Genomic DNA, 26,120 nt, shown 5'->3' with positions numbered 1-26,120 from the left:
CTTCAAAATGAAATGGGACCACTATGTAGGTACCCTTTTTCTAACAAAAAAAGTTCAAAAAAACTTCTTTTAAGGAAAACTAAATTAACGTCTCGAGTTCGTCATCGTTCAACTATTAACCGCTAGATGGCACATTGATGGAAACTTTAAATTGACAATCAAGACCATGTTTCTTTTTAACCGACTTCAAAAAAGGAGGAGGTTCTCAATTCGACTGTATGTTTTTTTTGTATGTATGTTACGCGATAACTCCGGTATTTGTGAACCGATTTTCATGATTACTTTTTTGTTGGAAAGGGGGTACTTCCATAGTGGCCCCATTTCATTTTGAAGAAAATCATCCACCTCTAAGGGTGGCTGTTCACGCATGAAGATTCATTTTCATAAATAGCGCCTAACATTACATTAGGAGCAATTACTTTAATGGTTGATTTTGCTATTTCTCCAATTCAAGGCGTTTTTCTCTTAATATACTTTGAGTAGTGAGAACCGATTTTTATTATCTCCAGTGTTAAGTCCTGTATAATGGCGAACTAACTTAGCAAATAGACGTAATTCTACGTACTTTTGAGGTCGGTTTTTTTAGTATTCTGTACTGAGATTATTAAATTTGATACTACGACCAATCATTATCAAGATTTCATAGTGTTTTAAATTGTGAATGTACGAGTTTTTCCGACAACGGGTCTGATTGTAATCAAGGCTCATCCATTGTTTTTCCTTCATCAATAACAACTACTTGTATGTTTTCATTTCAGGCCTATTAACAAGAAATGGATCACTAGATTTAGAACCGCCGAGTGACAAGGCGGGAAGGAAGAAAGCCTTCGATTTATTGGCGGCTGCCGCTTTACCAGGTATTATAAGAATAACCATTTTTTAACATTAAAATAATGCCTATTCACACCTTGAATATCCCTGAATTCTCAATAACAGCCCATTTACACTTCCCACTGCGAGGCTCAGGCGAGGGTCTGGGCCGTGGTCAGCCACGCTGTCCTAATGTGGGTTGGGGACGAAGTATGTGCGCTTTGGTTTCGCCGAAGATGTTTGGTTGAGCAACAACTACCATCCTCTCGTTAGGCTAGTCCTAATTTTTCCCTGATAACCTTTCTCTCAGCCACCAAGAATATGTTCTCTTCTTTTGGTGTGAATGGGCAAGCCTCACAATCATACGTATGACTGGGCATTAGGACGGTCTAGTAGATCCGGATTTTGATTTGTTTTTAACCGACTTCAAAAAAGGAGGAGGTTCTCAATTCGACTGTGTTTTTTTTGTACGTGTGTTAAGCGATAGCACCGGTATTTGTGAACCGATTTTTATGATTCTTTTTTTTGTTAGGAAAAGGATGGTCCTCCCTCCTCCAACTTCCATAGTGGTCCCAGTTCATTTTGAATAAAATCATCCAACTCTAAGGGTGGCTGTTCGCGTGAACAGCCACCCTACTGATTTTTCATGATTATTTTTTTGTTAGAAAAAGGGTACCTCCATAGTGGTCCCATTTCATTTTGAAGAAAATCATCCACCTCTAAGGGTGGCTGTTCACGCATAAAGATTCATTTTTATAAATAGCGCCTAAATTTTACTTAAGGAGCAATTATTTTAGTGGTTGGTTTTGCTATTCTCCAATTCAAGGCGTTTTTTCTCAATATACTTTGAGTAGTGAGAACCGATTTTTATTATCTCCTGCCTCAAGTCCTGTATAGGGGCGAACTCGGGAATATGTCAATAAAACTTGGCAAATAGACGTAATTCCACGTACTTTTGAGATGGGTTTTTTTAGTACTCTGTACTGAGATTATTTAATATCAAGTGACGGGGCGAACAAGTCATGCATCTGGTGCCAAGCGACACGCCTCCTTAACAGTTGCAGTCCGCTCGGAGCTTTGAATCGCAAAGACCTGCCACTGTGCCCGTCACTCTGAGACATAAGCTGAAAAGTCCCATGTGCCTGTAATTTCACCAGCACTCTTCAAAACCGGAACGCAGTGATGCTCACGTTACTGCTTGGCGAATAGGTAAGATGGCAGTACTTCCCTGGACGAACTCTTTCACAAGGTGCTCTATTGCTATTAAATAACATACAAGACATATATCATCCCGTATCTCAAAGCTAACTTTTTTCTCCAGGAGCCTGTCCAGATGTAAGCGGACGCGTTTTATCGTTGCCGACCCTTGGCAAGTTCTGTGAGACCAGACAGAACGAAGCTAAGACTGAGCAGCAACTTAAGGATATTATACAGGTGAGGCAATCAAGTATCTCGACTCATCCGTAGAACAAAGGTCTATGTGCAAGACCACTTGTTCTCAGGACATGGTACATTTTGTTCGTTTTTCTTCGCTGTGGAAGTCAGATCGACTGTTGTTCGATTTTATAATTTCCGAAACGAAACAAGATATATAAATTGTAAAAACACCTTTACATAGGCCTTAGTTTGAATAACGAAATTATTCTCGTAACGTACTTATTCTTTTCGTTATATAATCACATCGGACTTTGTTCTTCGGATGAGTCGATCTGAGGTCACAGATCGGAATTCAAAATTTGGGCTTCGTCATGACCTGTAGAACCAATTGCCTTTATTCCCAGTATCCCATATTCAGTTCCACGTGGAACAAAATTGTAACCTTAAAATATAAATAACATATTTATTCCCACTAGTTTGTATTATTAATGCTAGTTTCAAATTTTATGCTAATTGATTACGGGGCGGCCGAGTTGTTAATACGTTTAAAGTTCAAAATTCCCTCTTGAATTTTAATTAAGGAACTGGTGGTAATAAATCCAGTTTTATAAATATTATTCCCGTTTTATTAATATTTGTGATATTTAAAATGTTTATCGCGCATTGATTTTTGGTGACTGGTAAACGGATCAAAAAATTAACGAGAAGATCGGGCAGGGAGTGACAATGGAATCAAACAAAATCAAAATGCGAAACAAACGAGCTATGGAACAATTCAAAATTTAAATGTAAATACGAGTGGCCAGGAACCGGAGAAAGGCGATAAAAATGTGGAATGACGATGTAAGGTGGTCACACCGTCACATTTGTAACCTGATCATAATAAATAAATAAAACAAAAATTAAAAAAATAACGTAAGGACGACATCTTGTACCATAAAGTCAGGGCGGCCCCCCTAACACGACAGCTCGCGACTTGCGCGGGAGCAAATACATTTCCCCGTATAGTTTTCGGAAATTTCGAAACATGGATTTCAGAAAATAGATTTATAAAGTTTTATGGGTAGAGCATGAGCAGCGCCACCTGTTTCAAACTTTGCGTTTTACTTCCCTATTACAATTGAAGGTTACCATTATCAAGACGGCAAAGAAGCCACTGTACTGTACATGGACAATGGCGGGCTTTACACAGACATTCTATCGCGCGTGATGCAGCAACCATGCGCGATTGAGTCTTTATTACACGGACACACTTACCGTTGTAACAAAAACGAACCAGAGCGATCACGCGCGATAAAGCGTTAGCTTAAAAAACTGGTAATCGAGCACGATTGCGCGTGTAGGCGCTCCCACGCGTAATCCTGTACGCTCCAGGACACGCGCGATAGTGGCTGTGTAAAGGGGGTTATTCCGTTCCTAGATTATGCGATTAGAGTGGATACCCAGAAGCTTCGGTCAAGGAAAATATGATTTAAACTGTCACTATATTCACGCACTATTTGATTTTACATTCGGGACGTATGCCAACGTCCATGGTCTCGAAAGGACTGGAGGGCGTCAACATCTACGAGTTTATCCAACTACTTGTGACTCTAGACCGACACACAACACTCACGACCATGGGAGACAATAGACGATGCAATACGTCCGAAACGTCGAGTTGTTGATATTAATTCCCGAATGTAAAATCAAATAATGAAAATGCCACCGCGGGATGGGGACTAGGTTTAATCTTAGAAAGGGGCAGAATAGAAAGAGGATGCCATTGCCCAACAGTATGTCACAGTGTGATACAGGGCGAAGGGGAGTGAATTGAAGACATTAGTTGACGCTAACAGACTTATTGATGTAACGTCTTACTGAGAGGTACAGTCACAGCCCCAAGATACCTTACCCTTTAAACGACCTTTTGGTTCCGATTAGATAAGTGTGAAAAGTGTTAAACAAACTTAATATCTTGGGAATTGTGAAATTAATTTCGCTATAATTTCAATGTGACTTTTTTTAGTGAAATGTAGTATTGGTTAAATTAAGAGGACCATTATTAAGCAAAACTCCAACGTATTGCTTCTACAATTAATTCGTAATTCATTGTTTCTGTTGACAGAAGGTAGGTTTGTCTCGCCGGCTTATTTCGAGAGAGAATCGAAATTTTAAACCTCGCCTCGTCTCGCCCGTAGAAAAGCACCTGTAGGGTACCGACTGTACTTACGTCACCAGTGCAATTCTAGTTAAAACTTATAAGTGACTTATTTTTAGGATGTGGTATGGAATGTACCAACTGCAAAATTTATTTTCAAGGATGACTACTTGATGTATTTCGATTTGATGTCATCTAGCGATGTTAGTGTGCAACTCGCACTGTTATATATTTAAATAATATTGTCAACAGAGGCACGAGCCGGATCCAACCCTCCGTGCTGAACACTGCCTCTCCTTCGAGGGCTTCGTGAGGTTTCTCACCGACAAAGATAACTATGCCTTTGTTCCTGAGCAGAGGAGAGCTAATAATTTGATTGGGTAAGTATGTTTTTTAATATAGCAAGATTAAATTTGGTATTTATAAGAGTAACAGAATATGACGGTATTGAAAAGATTGATGTTAGTAGACTAACTGCAAGAATTTATAGATGGAAAGGAGAAAGGTCATTTTCAGCGTAGGTGACTTAATAAAATATGATCGGTTTTCATGGATACATCCTGTATAGCGTGTGAATCTTGCCTCTGTTCATTACATTACCTATCCCAAACATATTCTGAACTAAAATCATATTATGTGAACTAAAATTATGGTTTAAGTCAATTAAAAGCATAATAATATGTCGTCAAATAAAACATGATTTGTCAAATTAAAGCATAATTTTTCAACTTAAAACATCATTTGTTAACTAACAGCACAATTTGTCAACTGAAATTATATTTTAAGAACTAGCAGCATATTTTTTTATTTAACTGCCTACTGACTCCGTCCGAGCGGTTACCATGCCTACCACGCATAGGTCCCAAATTCGATTGCCGGGCTGGGAGAAAATTTGTATGGAGAACATTTACTTCTCTCGTGAGTTAGAATGTACTTTGTGGTTGTCTATATGTGAGTCCATGGCACTCGCCACACGGGGTGCGGGGTTATGTTGAGTGTGTGCGTTAATTTGGTCAACTCAAATTAAATCTATGCCAATCATAAGCATATATATTTTGTCAATTTAAAGCATAAATAGCAACCAAAGTTATAGTTATAGTCAAGTATAACATCGCCTACTACTACCTTATGAATAGTTTCTGATAAATATAAACATATTTTATATTGCAGCAAAACCCCAAATGAAAATGCCGATAAAGAGAACCTATCCAAGGAAATGTCGGGGCCTCTAAGCCAGTACTACATAGCCAGCAGCCACAACACGTACCTGACTGGGCATCAGTTGAAGGGGGAGAGTTCTGTCGAATTGTATAGTCAGGTAAATTTCCAATAGGCTAGTGACCTGAGGAGAAGCGAAAAAACTGTTTGGCTTCATCAAATGATTTAGGTGTTTACTATCAAGTAATAGTATTACAAAAAATATACGTTGCACTTAGGAATATTGTCTAAAGATTGTGCTAATGTGTTACACAATAGGATGTATTTTATGCAATTATATGAAATCCTGAAAACAGGCTAAAATAACAATCTAAAACGAATTAAATATTTTTTTAAATTATAGTTCTAGTAGTAGGCACACAGAACTATAATGAGTTTCAAAAAAAAAACATATTTTTGCTAATTAAAATATCAAATATGACGCTACTCATATGCTCTACTGCCTCCTGATTGGTTAAATTGGCCTAAAAATCTTGGAACCAGGCAATAACCCTTTATTAAAAAGAAATATCAGTTAAAATTTATGCGATACTTGGCCACTTCTATCTCCTTGGTTTTTTGTTTTGTAGTATTTGCCCAAATAAAATGGATCAAAATGTATTTAAAAGAACATTGCGTTTGTTGTCATGATTGCCTAACAAAATATAACGAAGTGTTCCATTCGTTCCAACTTTTAATCGATTTTCAAATTGCGAATCGATCTTTCTTCAAACAAACAGCCACGTCCCTATTTTCAAAATGACGGCTTATTAATTTTGTTTTTCTTAATTTTCCTCAGGTTTTACTAACTGGCTGCCGTTGTGTAGAGCTAGATTGTTGGGACGGCGATGATGGAAGCCCGGTTATCTATCACGGGCACACGTTTACGACAAAAATTCCATTCCGAAGAGTCGTTGAAACTATTGCGAGGTACGTATTAGGGTAACGGTGATGTGACAGGATCACGGAAGACAAAAACAATGGAAGTGACTTTGTTAATCGCCTTACTATCAGAACCGCTGTCATCAAAACTTACACAAACACTACAAGGTCTTGATAATGATTGGTCGTAATTTCTAATTTAAAGAGATGTCACACATTCTGTACTAATTATTAATACAAAGATAGAACACTCAGAAAAAACACTCAGATAAAATTCCTTCGATCCGGTCGGATTCGAACCAACGTCTTCTTGCATACCGTGCCAGACGCTATACCAACTAAGACACGGAACGAACCAACGGACCTCACGAATTTTTCTATGTGCTTGCGTCGTGTCTTTGTACTTGGTCTTTCAACGACTTTTTAGTCGTAGCGCCATCTATGAGAAATCTATTACAGATTTATCACCCAGTTAGTACCTTTACAGCTACCAGTCCTGGCGAAAGATGTCGCTATTCACTGTATTAATTAAAGTTTTATTGAATTGATATTCAATTATATATACATTCTGTACTGTTAATATATTTTAAACTTTACCCTGTATCGTTGGAAGTTCAATACCATCAATACCTATTTTTGCAAGTTACGACGTTTTGATATTATATTGAAATTTCAATCAATCAGAGTGTTGGCTACGTGTATCTCTCTGTTTATTTGGCATTCTCATTTGCCGCCAGAAATGTTTAAAACTATAGTGGTGTGCCAATAATGAAAATTAAAGTCCGATATCGCTGGCCACAGTTGTTGCTAAGATATTGGACAGTCTGCTGGATAAAAATTGGACTTTCAGTTTTATTTTTATATTGTACAATGAGCTGCCATCTATCGGTCAATAGTTGAACGACGACGAATTCGTGATGTTCACCTAGTCCTCCAAAAAGAAACCGCAGTATTGCAGCGGTATTAGGTTTACTTTCGTTTCTTCTAACAAAATGATTGTTACGATAAACAGAAAATTTATAATGTATTAAAATTAAATAGAATAAGACTTAACTATTATACGAAACACCACCATAGACAATATTACAAATGCGACTTTCGTTTTTGCACTCCAAAATAGCGAAATAAAGCATTTTTCTACGATGTTCAGGATGGCAAGCTGTACAAAGCGAAAATGGCGGAAGGAGCTCAAGTATGTAGAACTCCACGTACTGTTGGCACACGTGCCCCACAAACCAAGCACTTCTACTGTATTTACTGTTCTGTGGTATTTTTATGCTAGTTTCTTTCATGCGTAATGTTTTAATGCTTCTTTCTTCTCAGGAGTGCTTTCGTGGCATCGCCGTATCCCCTGATTCTAAGCATCGAGAACCACTGCAGCCTGCCGCAGCAACAAGTGATGGCCAGTACTTTTGAGGTCAGTTATTATTTAATGCAACTTTTATTATACAACTGCTAAAGGTGAAACCTTAATGGCACCACTCTGGCCCTAATCATCTATTATTAGGTACCGACGCAGTTGTTATACGTGTCACTGCTTCATTACAAAGTCTGCGAATATTGTGGTGTATATGCAACGTGGAGTATAACGCCTTGTGAGAAACGATGAGCAAATGTACGGTCTGATGTGTGATACCGTTTTATATGTACAGGGGTGGTAGAAGGAAAAAATCACGTGCCGGTAATGCAGAGGCTAAAGGGTCGCTATAGCTTCGTTAAAGAAGTATTCCCTCTGGACGAGAAACTGACCAAGTCCGAATAAGTTTCTGAAAAGAGAGCACCTCCCTCCTGGGCATAATCTACCTTGTAAACTTGGAAGTCTCTAAATAGATTGTGGGCCCATTACAGCAGCTTGATTTTAATTGCCTCTCCCGATCGGAAACTGCGTCTCTTCCGAGTCGAGGCCCATAATTGTGATTCACAACTGGCCGATCGGAAACTTTGACATTATTATTAATTATACCCTAAGTCGAGCGGTTGGAGTCCGGCCACAATGTCAAATTTAATTCATTTGTGGTGCGCGTACCAACACCTGTCGACTTTCATGAAGAAGCAGTTTTCAGGAAGCAGTCACGTATTGACGTTTCCAAGGCCGGTTACCGGACACCCAAGTTCCGTCACACGTCGCTGTCCATACGCGTAAATACATAGTGTTTTATTATGTTGTTGGTACCTATGCACTTTAGTCCTTTAGAGTCTATACAACACAACCTTACCTCGAAATTTTACAAGATAACCGTTGTATTCAATAGATACTGTACATATACCTACCAATGATTTCTTTATATCAACTGAATAAATAAACACGTTTAGTATGCAATATATATTTTTCAAATGACTAATTAATTTAAGAGGGGGCAGAGGAAAGATTCCTAATCTTCGATTTGATTTTAGAGGGGTATATCCACTTTAAAGTCATAAATAAAATATTGTATGAGTAACTACACGATATATTCAAGCATAGACACTAATCAGAAACATAAAACAATAAAGTTTCCTCGATAGATAAAAATCACGAAATGACCTCTAATTTTCACATTTTTTCGATTCATCCTCGAAATGCTACAGGTTATTAGGACAAAAATTAGATAATTAATTATATTTATGCGTAATCGAGAAATGTCACTACGGATTTTTTTTTAATCCCTTTAGTTTTAGAGTTATTCCGCTAAAACGAATTTGGTACTTTTAATGCGCAAAATTCAACATCTCCTGTCGCATGTCACGCGAACTTCAGGCATACATTTGTTTCACAAATTTGGGCGGAGCCAACGTCAAATCTTTTTTGGCATGAGAGCTCTTAATATTAATTTTAATTTCCACTGTCCCTGCCCCTCGACCCAAGTAAAATGAATCGTATTAATATGGGAAAAGTTTTAATTGTAGCCGAGGTAGTATCGATTCATTAGGTAAATATTATATGGGTCATGTTGCCTGAATGAAATAAATACAGCAGTCTGTACATAAGTCTGTCACGGTGTGACCTTACACCGTCATCTCACCTCTTTGTATCGCCTCTCTCCTCTTGTATCTTATAATTTTTTTTATTTTACTTGTATTTAAATTTTAAATTTGAATTGTTCCATCTTCCTTCACTTTCTCATTTTGTTTTCGTACCACGGTCACTCCCAACTCGACCGCCACAACAGTCAGAGCTGTTAATAAGCTAATCATGTGTAATAATTTATAAGTCTACAGCCTTCATGTATCGATTTCTGTAATTCAGTTTCTCGGCCCATTTAGGGGTAAGTGCCTTAATAATAAAGTGTAGGGAGTGTTTTATACTGTTATACCTGTTTTTTTTTTACATTTACCTTTATATTGTTACAGCCTTTCTTTAAACTTTACTTCTTTAATAAATTTTGTGGACCGGAAGTTTCCCATTTCATTGCCGTGAACCTGTTCACGGCTAGTTAGGGTTACACCCTTTCAAGTCTGCACACAAACTATACCTGTAACTATACCAGTAAGCTATACCAGTAAGCTGTACCAGTTACAGGCTCCATCGGCAGTTCTAACAAATGCAATATTTCGATGGTATTCTATTTTATTTTTATTTTTTTATGATACAAACCGATGGGACGAACAAGTCCTGGTGTCAGGACTATCCATAGCAATTGCAGTGCTACTCAGAGCTTTAAATCGCAAAGATCTGAGTGGCACTACCACTGCGCCCGTCACATTGTGTGAAAGAGTTCGTCCAGGGAAGTACTGCCACCTTATCTATTTCTGCCACCAAGCTGTAATGTGAGCATTGGGACTTGGCAACTTATGTCCTATGGTGACGAGCGCATTACCCCTCAGATCTTTGCGTTTGAAAGCACAGACGTGTCGCTTACTTACTTGTGTTGTAACGACGCAATGCACTGGCACCGCCCGTGTGGCATCGCTCTTACTTCTGATTTAATTTACTTTATCTCTTACCGGATGTCTTTTATACCACGAGACTGTACCATGTGTGTATTCATCCAGGCAGTGTTCGGAGACAAGCTGGTGACGTCATTTCTGTTCGAGGTCGACTACACCGACGAACCTCGACTTCCCAGTCCGGAACAGCTTAAGTACAAGGCAAGGACTTACCTATATCGTAGTATAATAAGTATAATAAAGTGTAGTGTTGAGTTAGTCATACACGAGGCAACTCGCTTGGTTAGTTTGTCACAACACCTCATGTCATAAAAATGTCCCACTTCACACCTCACCTCGTGTCACAGCCTCACTTCTGTCACACTGTTTCGAATTCAACAAATGCAGCAATAATTTTTCCTGCACTGCCCGCTTTTTAAATGATGTACTAAATAAAAATACCATTTGTTTATACTATAGCGTAACACTTGAGTTATCCAATTGATTGATGCCATCAAGTTATGAAAATGTGCTTAATATTCCCTGTCTGTTGAGTCATTGCCGTAGGTGCAAACATTCTTACAACTACCTCACCTCATTTGAAGTAGGACATTGTACGGCCTCAATTTTTCAAATGAGCTACTCCATCAAACTCATTGCCTACCCAACACTAATAAGGTGTGAAATCGTCTTTGTGATGTGTATTCTGCACGAATAGAATATATCCGTAATTTCAGTACAGAGTACAAAAAAAGCCGATCGAATAGATCTAATTCCACGCACTTTTGAGTTGGTTTTTTTAGCACTCTGTATTCAGGTTATTATAATAATGTCAAATAATGATTTGCATGTAAACTGTTTTTAGTGTGGTTTTGTGTTGTTGAGTTGTGCCAATAAAAGTTTGTCTACATCTATGTAATGTAACTCCTTATTAACATAGCAGCGCGTACATGTACGCACGTACTGACGCACACTTTCGCGGAATCTCGTGGTACACTCACGTTGCACAGCACGGGTTGGCATTAGGGTCACGCACACATTTTCACAGGGCCTCCTAATTTAAAAATTATTAGTTTATCATGTATAATTCCTATGGATATATAACTAGTTTAATATTTTACATTATATTAAGACTTGATTTTATTAATCTGACATTTACTGATTTTGAAGAAATTGACTTTTTGCAAACATATTTTTTTGAGGATAGATGCCTACCTATATGGATAGGCGCCACACGATGAAAATACTAAGAAGGATAGAGGCCCTTTAGATAGAAATTAGTAAAATTCATAATAAAATGTTTTATTAGTAATATTTAATATATTGTATATACATCTTTATACATACATTATTCGAAATAGTAACTGCGTAAGAACAAGAGTTGTTTAATGTTGAAGTCAAAGAACTTTTATTTTACGAAAATAGATAATCTTGTTTAATATATTTGAAGTAATGTACTTTAAATATGTATTAAATATTTTATTAATTTGTTTTCACACTACACACACTTATACCTGTATGTATATATTGCAAAGATTATGTAAGTATTTATTCGATATAAGAGTACACACTGCAATAACCACTTTACACTCATGATATAAGTATTTACGTAGTTTATTTTATTTTATTATCTGTTTCGGGACGCATACGTCCGTCACTCTCACTCACTCGGCTAGGGCCCATTGAAAACCAGCCTCACAACCTAGCCTTGGTTGTGACTTTAGCTGAATGGGATCCTTTTGTACACGCCACAGCCGCACACATGTCAGTATAGTATTATGCAACTTGTTGTTGAAATGTTTTTACGCTGCTCTTTGTGTTATTTCTGTTTTAGTTATATTAGTCTTTGTTTTTGTGTTTTTTTTTATAATGTGGCGTTACAATAAATGGTTTCTATTTCTATTTCTAATAATAAATATTTACGTATTTAAAGTTACTACCTACTTCACTTCGTATTTTTGTAGCTATCAAAACATTCTATACAAAAATGTTCACTATTTAAACTGTGAATAATTTGTCTTTTTGGTACTTATTTATACTTACTTCTAAACCATTATCATCTTGTCTTTTTCACTAAAATAATGTATTTTTTTATTTTCTTTTCCTAACTTACTTGTCTTGTCCTTTGCTTCTAAGGGCACCTATACCGCGAAAAATCGAGGCGACTATCGTATTCGATATGGATAGATGCCCTTTTATTATTTAAGTAAGCCATATACAAAAGAGCGATTATTGACACCTAGGTGCGCAGTTAATGAACCAGCGGCGTGTAGTTATAATAAAAAACCGACCTCAAAAGTACGTGGAATTTCATTTATTTGCCAAGTTTTATTAGGATATGGGGATGGAATAGGGATTTAGTTCGCCCGTATACAGGACTTGACACGGGAGATAATAAAAATCGGTTCTCACTACTCAAAGTATATTGAGAGAAAAACGGCTTGAAGTGGAGAAATAGCAAAATCAACCATTAAAATAATTGCTCCTTAGTAAAATTTAGGCGCTATTTATAAAATACCGCCATCCTTAGAGTTGGATGATTTTATTCAAAATGAAATGGGACCACTATGGAGGTACCCTTTTTCCAACAAAAGAAGAATTATGAAAATAAAAAAAATAAAAAATATAGTCGAATTGAGAACCTCCTCCTTTTTGGAAATCGGTTAAAAAATAAAACGGAATTTATTATAACTTACAAAGTTATGCAAATATTTGCGTCTGAAATTTTGAACCGTTTGTCTAAACGCGTCTATCCCACACGAAGCCCTGCAGGGACTTTGATTAGTGGTATCTATACTCCTTATTTAAACTAATTATTCTTGGTTGCGATTAGGTTTTTTTGAAAACGAGGCACCTATCCCACTGCGGCATCTATCCCGGTTTTACCCGAACAGAATTGAAGCGGTCGCTTTGTGTTTTTAAAAGTGACATCAAATAGCGGACATGTTTGTTGTTGTGTTAATTAAGAGTGATTACACACGGCGATGCGATTGCATCGCGTTTGCATCGCAGATTAAAATCGCGCGCATGTGTAAAGGTAGACGATTAGCCACTGCATAGTCGTGTGTAACCGCTCTTAAGCAGTTCAAAGATGTGAAGTGCCAATCCTACCATTTTGGAAGGGGGCCTACACCCAGCAGTGAGACCATATGGGCTAACTATTATTATTAATGGTAAGGTGCAATATGGTGCCTCGCAGGTTTGCACGGTGTACGATCAAGGTCAAAGTAACTCTTTTTAAGGCCTACTGCCAGACACTACACCTGTGGCCTATGGGTTAACTGTACGCAGAAATCCTTCACTACCATAATAACACCTTTAGAATGCTATAATGTTGCGGCTGCCCCCGTTCTGTAGTTTTCTTGAGCAGGATGCGTGTACGATATTGTGCCATTGGACCAGAATTCATGTTACCAGAAGGGCTGGTGACATAAATTCTAATTCCGCATACCTATTGTTATTTTCTATTATTTATTTTTAAGTATTTCTATTTTGTTAAGTGTAATTTACTAACGTAGTCCTAAGTTTTCAATTGTTAAAAGCAAAGGGGATCAATGATTTTAAATATATATACTCAGAAATTAAACCCATGGAAACCTATCACAGTCCGAAATGACATTTTACAGAAATAACGTTTGGTCGAAATTTCATAACCTCGAAAGTAATTTTGAGAGGAAAATGGTTTTTTCTTTTAAACCTAACTTGACCTAACCTAACCGAACCTATTCTGTTTCATTATAATTCGGTTTTCGGTGTAATGAAAATTCGAACAAACGTTATTTCGGACAAAAATTTTCGACTTTGTGATAGGTTACCAAATTCAGCCCTGATCACGCTTTTTTTATACTTGACAGGTGCTAATAAAGAACAAGAAGTTGCTGCCGATCGAAACGAGTCCCACAGTGGGACTTACTGGGGCTAGTTCCGCACAAGGCTACGGAAGCGTTTTATCTACAGCTTTTAGTAGGTGAGTTCTTTAATATACTTTTTAGATACTTTAAAGATATTTCAATACCGCCTATAATTTTTTTTTCTTTACGATACCAAATGACAGGACGAACACGCGTAAGCGACACGCCTGTCAATAACATTTGCAGTGCCAGTCAGAGCCTTAAATCACAAATGCGTCCATCACCCTGGGGCATAAGTTGACAAGTCCCATGTGCCTGTAATTTCACGAGCACCCTTACCCTTCAGAACCGGAACACAGTAATGATGGCATAACTGCTTGGCGGTAGAAATAGGTAAGGTAGCAGTACTTCAGTGGACGAACATCTCATGTGGGGTAAATCGGCAGACATTCAAACCACGACAGACATTCAAGACATTCAACCGATTCGTTCTGTGTACCGTTTAGGTTCTCGGGTTTCTCTCAGAGAAAAGTTTAAGGTGACTGGTATCATGACTGTGGCATCACAGTACATTTATTCAAATATTTTATATGCCCGTAAAAAAAATGCATAATTTCGTTAAGATGGAAGATATCCATAATGGTAACCTTCGAGCTAAGTCCAAACTCATGGTACCACGATTTCGTTTAACCAAGGTTAACGACTCTGTTATGGGGAACTGTATACGTTTTTACAATAAGATTCCAGAGCATATATTAAGATTATCGTTTCCTAAGTCTATAGACTACATTAAAATATTTTGATTGAAAAGTTATATTACAAAATTGAAGACTACGTGTTAGATAAAGATGTATGGAAAGACGCTATGAGTCTAGATTCCATACAAATGTATTCTATAACATTTAAGTTTATTTGAAAAAAGCAATCCCTAGAGTTTCTTGCTCGTTCTTCCCAGGGAAGTCAGCGTAGTGAACGAGCAGTAGCTTAAATGTAACGTATTCAAGTGTAAATTCATTTTACCTTTGGAATAAATGAAACTTTGCCTTGACTGAAGGCTGATTGCTGAAGGCTACTAGCAAACAGAGGCCAATTTAACCATAAGCTTTTCATGAGCCAGAGTCTGTTGCCACATTATGATAATTGCTTTCGTTCTTTCCAACAGATCTAACGGCATCCGGCACACCAGTACATCACTCCCGGAACAAAGCAATAGGACGTCCTCGATCATGTCCAACCAATCCGCTGGCAGCTCGTTAACAGAATATTTTTCTGACGAGGATTACGATGAAGACGACGAGGAGTTGGATGGTGAGCTTGTTATTAGTTTTCCAATGTGTTATAAAAATTGTAAAGAGATTGACAGACCTAATGGTAAATAACCACCACCACCGTTCAAAAGGGGGATAGGAGCAATTTAATTCTGATTCCTTAACATATTTCGGTAATGTGTTATATAGCCAAGAAGTCAAAAGTCATTCATCCCCTAGTATACCCTTAGAGGTATAACTGCCTCCGTGGCCAAACGGTTACCATGCCGAACCGCCACGCAGAGGTCCCAGGTTCGATTCCCAGGCCGAAAGAAATATTTGTATGGCCTACATTCGCATTAGGCATTTGTACGAATGGTAACGACTTTCCGCTTCAGTAGTTCGTTGGCTCATATAGGCCACACTTAATGCTGTCCAGCGACTGACTGACTGTCTGCGTAGCCCTAGCTACTGGTATCTGTGTAAATTTCAATGGGCGAGTTTTCCTGGAAAATTCAAATTCAACATTTTTTTTCGGATTATTCATCCATATTGGTTAGTATAACAAAGGAAAAAAACTTACACACTAATGTTAGTAATTGCAACTTATAAATATGTACTGGGTTTTATGTATACATGAAGTTTGATCCAGTGTTCAAGAAATTAATCCTGGACCCTACCAGCAATAATACTCACGTTGCTGTTACCGCTGCAACGCACTCTGTGCGTCAAGGATGCCGCTCTCTTGCCCATGATGGCGACAAATCGATCTACATGAATATCTGTGAACAACAGCATCTGAATATACTATTGTATATGACTGACAGCTGAGAGCTTTCCGTAGGTTGCCGGTGTAAAAGGTCTGGAAATAAGCTTTAAATAACGATAACTTTATGTCTTTAGTACACCTTGCAATCCAACGTTGCCCCGCGCTGCCAACGCCCTACGCTCTCTCTCTCAATGTCAGTGTTATCTTCCAAAGACTCAGTGACCCAATGCCCAATGTATTTAAATTTAGTGACCTTATTCAGCGGCCACACAGTTTAACTTCTGGGACATAACTTAAAGCATTTTCTACTCAGTTTGAACACAAGCAACTCTCTCTTGATCCCATTGTTACCGTAGCCTATCAGTCTCACCATAGCTCTCACATATTGCAACTAGTTTACGCAGTGTAGTTATCGAGGGACTCGGCAACACCATAACCGCGTAACTGATATTCATAAGGATGGGAACAGGACCTTGCGCCGATATATACCCGTCCATTAGTACTTTTAATCAAATGTTTTTTTAAGAACATCCCCAATATGATCGAGATTAAAATACTTAAAATACATTTTCATAATATCCGATATCTATTCCAGAAAAAGAACTCCACAAAATCCTAAACTCTATGGAAGACAAGTGCGGTCGAACGTCTCTCTCTATCTACCACAGTTTCCGGAGGAGCGAAGGAGACGGGGAAGCAACATCGGGCAGTGTTAAACAGGCCACTACCAGGAAACGAAGTAACCAAATCGCCAAAGAGCTCAGTGATATGGTCACTTATGTACAGGTAATAAAGATTATTGCAGGTTTTTAATAGCAGAAGATCTCCTTGTGAAAGAATTCGGCCAAACAATATTGCTACCATAACTATTATTGCGTCCCAATTTTGCAGGGTAATGATTTTGAAGAATGAAAAATTTTTTTCTCAGGGTGTCGGGTGCAGTGTCAGTGCCCCTCGGATTTTAGCAATTGAATGAACGAACGATGTTTTATTTATTTCTCAATCACAAAACAGGCTTAAGAGTAAGGAACTTAAGGTTAAAATACAAGACTAAAAATTGGTCAGACTGTTTTGTGAGAGACTGGTGCCCGAGATGGTATAGAAAAACCTGAATTACGGGTCACCAGGCTTCCACTCTGCAGTTGAGCAATTTGGTTGTGGCACAGAGGTTGTGACAAAGAATAAAATATATAAAAGTTAGTGGAATATTCCTGATTTAGAATAATAAAGGTACTAGTGAACTAAACTTAGTATTTAAAAGAACCCTCTCAAGGTTTAACACTAAGTAAACTCACAATATGAAAAGTGTGAAAATGAGTGAGGGAGTGTTCATAAGGTAAATGTGTTACTGATTAGGTTTTACGCAATTTAAATGTTAGTAGCAGTAGCTCCTTGTAAAAGAGTTCGTCCAGGGAAGTACTGCCACCTTACCTATTTTTGCCGCCAAGCTGTCATGAGAGCGTTACTGTGTTTCGGTTTTGAAGGGTAAGGGTGCTGGTGAAATTACAGGCACATGATACTTGTCAACTTTAGTCCCTGTGTGATGGGCGCAGTAACAATGCTCCTCAGATATTTGTAATTTAAAGCTCTGAGTGGCACTACAACTGTTATTGGATAGTTGGGCCTGCTTACCGTAAGTCTACCTTGATCTACCTTGTGTATGGTTTGCCCGCCTTGTGTCTTTCAGGAGGGCTAGCACGACAGGGCACGACTTGCGCGACATACTACTTCGAGAATTTTTTTTTTGGATGTTATGGTAATCTTTGAGTCAGCCTGTCCCCATATATTCTCTTTAATTTGAGTATCGGAGCAACGGAATCCACTTAGGACACCACTCAGAACACCCACTCAAGAACCAATCTAGAAATACAAAGCAAACCGTTGGGCCACAACAAAACGTCGTCAAGGGTCTCTCAAATGAATCCAGATTATCACAAATGCGTTGCCGATCGACTCCAATTCTTAATCCAGAATATAGCAATGCTGTGCTGCGGTAAAAATAGGTAGGGTGGTGAACCAATGAAAAGTGGTAGCTGTCGTTAAAGACATTTTACGATGCAAAGGAAGCATCCTTAACACTGCAAAGCGTTGCCGACTTTAGGACACAAGACCTTAAGTCTCTTGTACCTGTGATTACACCAGCTTTTTCTATCCTCCAGTCTGTAATACAGCAATTCCTTGCAATAGCAAATAGGGCCACTAATCCTTTCAGATTTCCCACAGTCAGATGACACCACCACTAACATCCATTCCAAAGACCGTAATGTCTATCGCTTTCCTGAAAATCACATTCCGCTGTTTACAGGCAATAAAATTCCGTGGTCTAAACCCGTTGTCACCGCGAAGTTCTTTGAAACAACCAAGCAGCCATAAAGATGGCAGTGCGCCGTGCTCCAGTTTTGAATCTTCAGAGAGCAGCGATAGTACTGGAACGGTAAGTGGTGTTCACCTTGGTTTAACCGTTCAGGTAACGTTTAGACACACCTCAAAAGCAGTTGTTCAAGCCGAACGTGATTTAGGAGATATCTTCTCACTTAATCTACAAATTTTGGGATGACGTGTCCAGAAACAATGGGCACGCCATTTATCCTCCTAAAGTATTAATAAATATCGGGAAAATACCCGAGCAGAAGAAGAAGCTGATTCCGATCTTGTTTCGACGGCCGATTCTAATTATGACTTCCGATTATTTTCACGACATTCGATTCTGAAGGCCTACTCTCAAAATATACAACCGCAGCTGCGTACGAAATCAAAACGATCCTATTGTTTTAAATGTCCACTAAAATAACAGCGAAATTTTTGTTAACACACGCTGAAATTGGCTTGAAATATTGAAATACGTACTAGTACTGATACGAATATCTTTTGAGGAAAATGTTCAATGGTAACTAGCAAAAGAATCATGTCTATTCTCGAAGATTTTGTGAATTCAAATTCAAAATAATCTTTATTTCATAGGTAAGCATTATTACACTTGAAATCATCACAATGGTTAAACTCTACCGCTTATTCGTAAGGCAGATTCCCCTGAGAAGAATGAGCAAGACACTCTAGGGGTTGCTCTTTGTAAATAACATTTGTACACATTCAACATTTACAATATCTATTTTTTTTATTTGAAACATCAGAGATCGAGACTACATCCATGAGCTAAACGGGTTACTACCACGGATTTTTGTCATCCAAGAACGCAGAAGTTGTATAATAACCTTTAGTATAAAATTTTTGTTTCACTGTAGTTTTTAACCTCGTTAAAGGCAAATTTTGTTTATCAACCGGAATCTTGTTATAAAAGCGTATACATTGCCCCTTAAATGATTTTTTGACTTTGTGAAGACGGCTATCAAGAAAAGCTAGTTTATTTTTATTCCTCGTATTAATTAAATTCTGTCTGTCACTATTTTTCATAAAGAAATTACTATTCCTTTTAACATAAATGTACTGTGATTAATTTGAATTTAAACCCTTTCCTTCTGAAGTCGTGAAGCCTTGACCTACCGCCTCCGGACACGCACCTCCGAGTTCCTCAAAATATATGTGCGACATTTAATTTGAAATTTACGATGAGCGTTGCGGTGCAGGCAAATATCGTGATAAAACCTACACGTTGAAGAAGGTTCACAATCCTCGGCAAAAGTCAGAGGTCCCCAACCCGCACTGGGCCAGCGTGGACTAAGGCCAAAACCCTCGCCTGGGAGGAAACCCGTGTCCACCAGTGTGACGTATAAATGCGTCCATGGTGATAATGATAAACCCTTTATATTTTGAATCCTCTAATTATCTTCTCTATTTCTCTTTCAGCAACTTGCTCAACAATCTCTAACGGCGCGTGGCCGTTGCCTGAACGCCCCAGCGGCACACCATCCCTGCTACCGCTGTTCGTCCTTAAACGAAGCGATTGCCAAGAAAATCTGCAGGAAACATCCCATGGCGCTAGTCGCACATACCGAGACCCAACTGGTTAGGACTTATCCCGCCGGGTGAGAATTTATTAACTAAATATATACTTACTAAGCCACGGAACGAACCAACGGACCTCACGAATTCTTCTATGTGCTTGCGTCGTGTCTTTGTATTTGGTTTTTCAACGACTTTTTAGTCGTAGCGCCATCTATGAGAAATCTATGACAGATTTATCACCCAGTTAGTACCTTTACAGCTACCAGTCCTGGCGAGAAATGTCGCTATTCAGTGTATTAATAAAATTTTTATTGAATTGATATTCAATTATTTTTTGTGAAATTACTTCACTAGTTTGTTATAATTATTAATACAAAGATCGAACACTCAGAAAAAACACTCAGAAAAAATTCATTTTTTTAAAAAATATTTTTCTGAGTGTTTATATATATTAAATAACGCTCACACGCTCAACGCTCACAATCAACATAGCCCCGCACTAGGGAAACCCTGTGTCGCGGGTCCCATGGACACACACATAGACAACCACAAATTACACCCAAACTCACGAGAGAAATTAATGTAGGGCATACAAATATTTCTCCCGGCCCGGGAATCGAACCTGGGACCTCTGCGTGGCAGTCCGGCGTGGTAACCGTTCGGCCACGGAGGCAGTTATAAATATATAGGTTCCGAGAACCTTCATGATTTAGAACTGCATCTTCAGACATCGTTTCGGCAGATTTAGGAATCGTGCAATAAGATTACGTTTAAAATAACACTGTATATTTTAATCACTTTGAAATCCAACAACAACTTGTACTTTCTATTAGTTTTAACGATCGAAATGGGCACTAGCCGTAACGGAGGACAGTTCCGTGACGACAACTACTCTGTACGTCGACCATCGAAAAAAGTGTCCGATCGTGCCCGCCAACAACGTCACGACTCTGTCGTAGCGCGGGAAACCTAGTTGTGCGGACTAAATCGCTAGTCCGCACCGTGGCGCGCTTGCGTTTCGTTTAGTGTCCGTAATTATTAATTAAAAATATGAAATTATTTTTTCGCCTTTATTTTTAAGAGGGAGCAGAGGAAAAATTCCTAATCTTCGATTTGATTTTAGAGGGATATATCCACTTTAAAGTTAAAAATAAAATATTGTATGAGCAACTACACGATATATTCAAGCATAGACACTAATCAGAAACATAAAACAATAACGTTTCCTCGATAGATAAAAATCACGAAATGACCTCTAATTTTCACATTTTTTCGATTCATCCTCGAAATGCTACAGGTTATTAGGACAAAAATTAGATAATTAATTATATTTATTTATGATCGAGAACTGTCACTACGGATTTTTTTTTAATCCCTTTAGTTTTAGAGTTATTCCGCTAAAACGAATTTGGTACTTTTAATGCGCAAAATTCAACATCTGTCGCATGTCACGCGATCTTGATAATGCCATGAAATAATGATAATGAAATATATGCCTATTTGTCGAACAAATGTGGGCGGAGCCAACGTCAAAACTTTTTTGGCATGAGAGCTCTTAAGTATATTTGGCAAGTAGGAAATTGTTTAGATGTTTGCAATAAACTTTAACTTATACACTGTATAATACACGTTTGCGAAAACTATGATTGAACACTTGAATTTTCGTAATCTTTATACACTCGTGATCCGTCTGTGTCTGTGTGACTTAATACAATATGGTATCAGGTGTCTCCCACACCGTACCGGCCCAGTTAATGCGCGGACGCTTCCAGCCAGTCAAAGCTCGCTAGAACCGGCCAGGCGCGTCTCGGCCGTCCGTAACAACTATTGCATTAACAGTGTAATATATATCAATTGATTTTATTTTTTGAAATATATGAAAATCATGGTAATAAGAGAATTGCGATATTCAATAAAATAAATAATAACGAGCTTTATTTATCTACATTTGCATAACAATTTAGTCTTAAATAACATCATCTATAGTTACATATATTATGTATATAAAAAGGAAAGAGACAGCTTAAGCTGTTTTTCAGACCCTACCTTTTTGAAGAAACTCGCTCCATTCCAATGACAGTAGTTGTATGACGCGTCTCGAGTAGCTCCAAAAAAATATCACTTAACTATAAATATATACATATATCACTTAACCCTAAAGTTATAATCGTATTGTCACGATGGTACCAGTGCTAAATAAAACATTCCATTTCAAAATACTCCAATTTGTTTAGGCAGGGATGAATAGTACATATAAAAAGAAATATAAGAATGTAAGCTACATTACTTGCCGATTTTTGCTTCGAAAGTAGCCAAAGCTTGCATTTTCTTTTGAAAGTGTAAGACAACTTTAAGTTTCTTATTGGAGGAGGCAAATCTTTTCAGCAGTTGGGTGCAGCGAATATGAAGGTACCGCGGTAAACCGTTAATCTAGGAGGTAGTGATATATATAAGGAAGGATACCGTATCGACCGTACATTGCGATAATCCCTGTTTTTCCAATTTAATTTTTTAGCCAGGTAGGCAGGAGTACAGGACTTCCGCAAATTATAAACGAATGTGCTTAATTTAAAAGCTCTGCGGTTTGTCATACTTAAAATATTAAATATATCAAGATAATTATGTAGTTAATGTATGCACGAGGAGGAACGTTATAAATAGATATTGTGTTAATGTTAACTTTACACAACCTGTTTTTTTTTCACCCTATATAAAATTTTTTTTTCGTCCCCAGCCTAAGAATAGACTCATCAAACTTTGACCCCGTGACGTTCTGGTCCTGTGGGGTCCAGCTCGTGGCCCTGAACTACCAGACGGAAGACGCTGCAATGGCGGTCAACGCCGCCATGTACGAGAGCAACGGCTGCGTTGGTATTGTACGAAAACCAAGAGTCATGTGGAGCCCGGAACATATTGCTTACAGACGGTATGTTACACATCAATCGATATATATGTTCTAATAATATTACAATAGAATAGAATAGAAACCATATGTCGCACTGCTATTGCATTAGTGTTGTAAGTCAAAATATGAAATTCAAGATTATAGTAATGCTGAACGTAAAATTTTATTATCTACAAGTACAATAAAACCGTCATCAGAATATTGTAAGAAACAAAGAAGACATCTTCAACTTAATTTATAACGAACTTAATTTTTTTTATTAGTTTTGAAAATAAAATAAGACTGAGAAACACTTCTAACAATCAACACTAATCTTGTAAGCATACATATTATCGATATTCTGTTATTAAAACAATTCACTACGAGGTTTTTATTGTTTTATTATTATTATTTTTATTATTTCAAGTGTTCCTACAAATAAAAAAAGGAAGAAAGAATGGTTAGAAATCATGGGACTGCCGAATATAAACGTTGGATCAAAGACCATCTTCATTTGTTCGCTTCATTATGAAGAGTCAAATTTTAACAGAACTTTGAATGTAACTAGATTACATGACAATGCTATTCCATCATTAGGTTTATTGGTAAATAATTTTATGTTCAATTTAGATTAAACAAGACTCATTTACTAGTTATTCTCAGTTCCTGAAAACAAAATTTTTCCCAATGACAACTCTAACAATTAAAAATGACTATTTTTTTAAAACCTGCAATACAATGACATGTTAGTCCAACGTTGCCGGGTAAAGGCCAATACCAACGTATAGACAGCCTACTTGCCTTGCCTTGCCATCGTTCGGTTTAATAATAATATACCACTCGAGATTAAATTATTAGACTTGTGTTTGTTTAGGCATACTTTGGTTACAGTAAACTAAAGAAACAAAAAGAAACAGTTTCAACATTCAAGCCATACATTTGCATGTCGATAATGACTTATCGATAGATTATGGTACAACACTAAAGAAATCCGCCATTTGTAACTTTCAAATTTTGGTTATAAGCACGTTGATTCTGTAGTTAGGGCAGCTCCTTTCTTTTATTTTTTTCCATCCTTTAAACACTAGACTGTGGTTACGAATTCACAACGTGACTGTCAAGACTGAGCTTGTTTTATTCATTTTTCTTCATGAAAATGCGGAATAATAATTGAACACAACGTAATTTTAATATATTTCATTATTACATACTTTTCTTTTTGGCAGTTAAAATTCTCTGAATGTAAATAATATTAAGTACTTTAACCATTGACTTACAATTATATGGACGTCGGGTCCGCGCTAAAAAGTGTCCGAGCTTATAGGGCTTGAAAATCGTATACAGAGACGTCATTCACGCTTTAGTCTAATATTGGAAAAACTTCTAAATACTAGACTCCTTGCCTACCTCGAAAAATTTAGCATATTATCTCTTAGCCAGTTCGGGTTCAGAAAAGGAAAATCCACCGAAGACGCAGTCGAAGCACTAACAAAGCAAATTGTAAATCACGTGGACCGCGGTGATAAATGCTTGACTGTTTTTTTGGACCTTAGGAAGGCTTTTGATACCGTTTCAGTTACCACTCTTTTACTTAAGCTTGAGAGAATAGGTGTTAGGGGTGTTCCTTTGGATTTGTTGAGGAGTTACTTGAGCGGCAGGAAACAACGAGTAAAAATAGACAATTACGTAAGCGATTACACTGATGTAACCTTTGGCGTTCCACAGGGCAGTGTGTTGGGTCCAACCCTCTTCTTAATTTATCTAAATGACCTCTGTAACATGAGTCTTGGTAACGCCTCTGTCATCTCTTATGCTGATGATACCGCTCTTATCTTTTATGCAGCTACCTGGAATAAACTTCAGAGTGTAACCGAGAAGGGACTTGCTACTGTCTGTTGCTGGCTGAGGGATAATTTGTTGACCCTAAACAACGACAAAACAAACTTTATATGTTTTTCTAAATGTATTAGTTCACAGCCAGCGAGTAATTTTGTAATTAAAACTCATTGCTGTGAACCCGGACGACGTGATCCCTGTACATGCCCACACATTGAAAAACTATCATCCACTAAATACCTTGGCATCATTATAGACCAAAGATTATCATGGTTTCAACAAATTGACGCAGTTTCTAATAGGATCAGAAAACTCACGTGGATCTTCAAAAGTCTAAGACATGTACTTCCGGCGTACCTTCTTAGAAGAGTGTACATTGTACTGGCGCAGTCCATAATAACCTATTGTATCCCCATATGGGGTGGAGCTGTAAAGACCCATTTTATTGATGTTGAAAGAGCTCAACGTTCTTTGCTGAAGGTAATACATTTTAAGAAGTATAGCTTCCCAACCGACCGTTTGTACTCCATTAGTGATGTGCTCTCTGTGAGAAAACTACACATCCTTCTTGCGACCTTAAAATTTCACAAACAGTTGCCATACAGCGAAAATAACCAGAAAAATCGTAGAACTTTCAGAGTATCTCATCGCACAAATAGTACCTTCGCTAGTAGACAAAATGAAAAACAGGCCTCTCATTTATTTAATCAACTTAATAAGCACTTAAATATATATCCTCAAACCTCATATAATTGTAAACATACTCTTATTGATTATCTTAAAACGCTTAATTATGAACAAACGGAAGCATTATTAAAGTTCATCACGTGACAATATGCACACGCACTCGGACATCAGTAGCCGCAAACACTGAAACATACACACTCACACGCTCGCATAAATACACTCATACACATGCACACATACACACACATACACACACACACGCTCACATACGACACACACACATTTTTAATAAGTTCCTTCTAACCCGTAATTGGTAAAGTTGGAGAATTCAAACCTAAATAGTAAAATAAACAAGTACCCATTTGTACCAACTAACATTAACAACTAAGCATTTGTTTTTTTTTTAAATTACTAACCAATTTCTAATTGTAATTTTAAAAATTGTATCTGAAGTTCTATTTATGGAAGAGCGGAGTCCTCTGACACAGGTACATTTTACTTACTAGAGGGCTCCAACCATGTTCATTGTACTATAATTTTTGAAATGCAATAAAGATTTTTATTATATTATTTTATTATTAGTCTTCGTTTGTTCGACTGACAGCGAAGCAAACAAAATTAGACAGTACTGCGATGACATTACTATTTAAATTCAACGTTTTAGCTTTTTCATATTCCTTGACATGTCACT

At 37.6% G+C, this 26,120-nt stretch overlaps 1 protein-coding gene across 1 annotated transcript in view; it reads left to right on the top strand.

Annotated features, from left to right (window-relative positions):
- The window catches only part of LOC113234591 (1-phosphatidylinositol 4,5-bisphosphate phosphodiesterase epsilon-1-like), a 125,593-nt gene that overhangs the window by 89,917 nt on the left and 9,556 nt on the right, over positions 1 to 26,120 (top strand). Inside the window, exons 17-29 of the mRNA XM_026469945.1 lie at positions 759 to 857; positions 2,132 to 2,244; positions 4,580 to 4,707; positions 5,498 to 5,645; positions 6,324 to 6,454; positions 7,730 to 7,823; positions 10,379 to 10,474; positions 14,107 to 14,219; positions 15,266 to 15,411; positions 16,715 to 16,905; positions 18,425 to 18,553; positions 19,924 to 20,102; positions 22,757 to 22,948. Coding sequence (XP_026325730.1) covers positions 759 to 857; positions 2,132 to 2,244; positions 4,580 to 4,707; positions 5,498 to 5,645; positions 6,324 to 6,454; positions 7,730 to 7,823; positions 10,379 to 10,474; positions 14,107 to 14,219; positions 15,266 to 15,411; positions 16,715 to 16,905; positions 18,425 to 18,553; positions 19,924 to 20,102; positions 22,757 to 22,948 — 1,759 coding nt within the window. The remainder of the gene's footprint in view (positions 1 to 758; positions 858 to 2,131; positions 2,245 to 4,579; positions 4,708 to 5,497; positions 5,646 to 6,323; positions 6,455 to 7,729; positions 7,824 to 10,378; positions 10,475 to 14,106; positions 14,220 to 15,265; positions 15,412 to 16,714; positions 16,906 to 18,424; positions 18,554 to 19,923; positions 20,103 to 22,756; positions 22,949 to 26,120) is intronic.

This window comes from Hyposmocoma kahamanoa, unplaced genomic scaffold, assembly GCF_003589595.1.
Source record: "Hyposmocoma kahamanoa isolate Upper Pololo Valley unplaced genomic scaffold, ASM358959v1 85, whole genome shotgun sequence".
Taxonomy (NCBI): domain Eukaryota; kingdom Metazoa; phylum Arthropoda; class Insecta; order Lepidoptera; family Cosmopterigidae; genus Hyposmocoma; species Hyposmocoma kahamanoa.
This window is presented reverse-complemented; position numbering and strand designations above follow the sequence as displayed.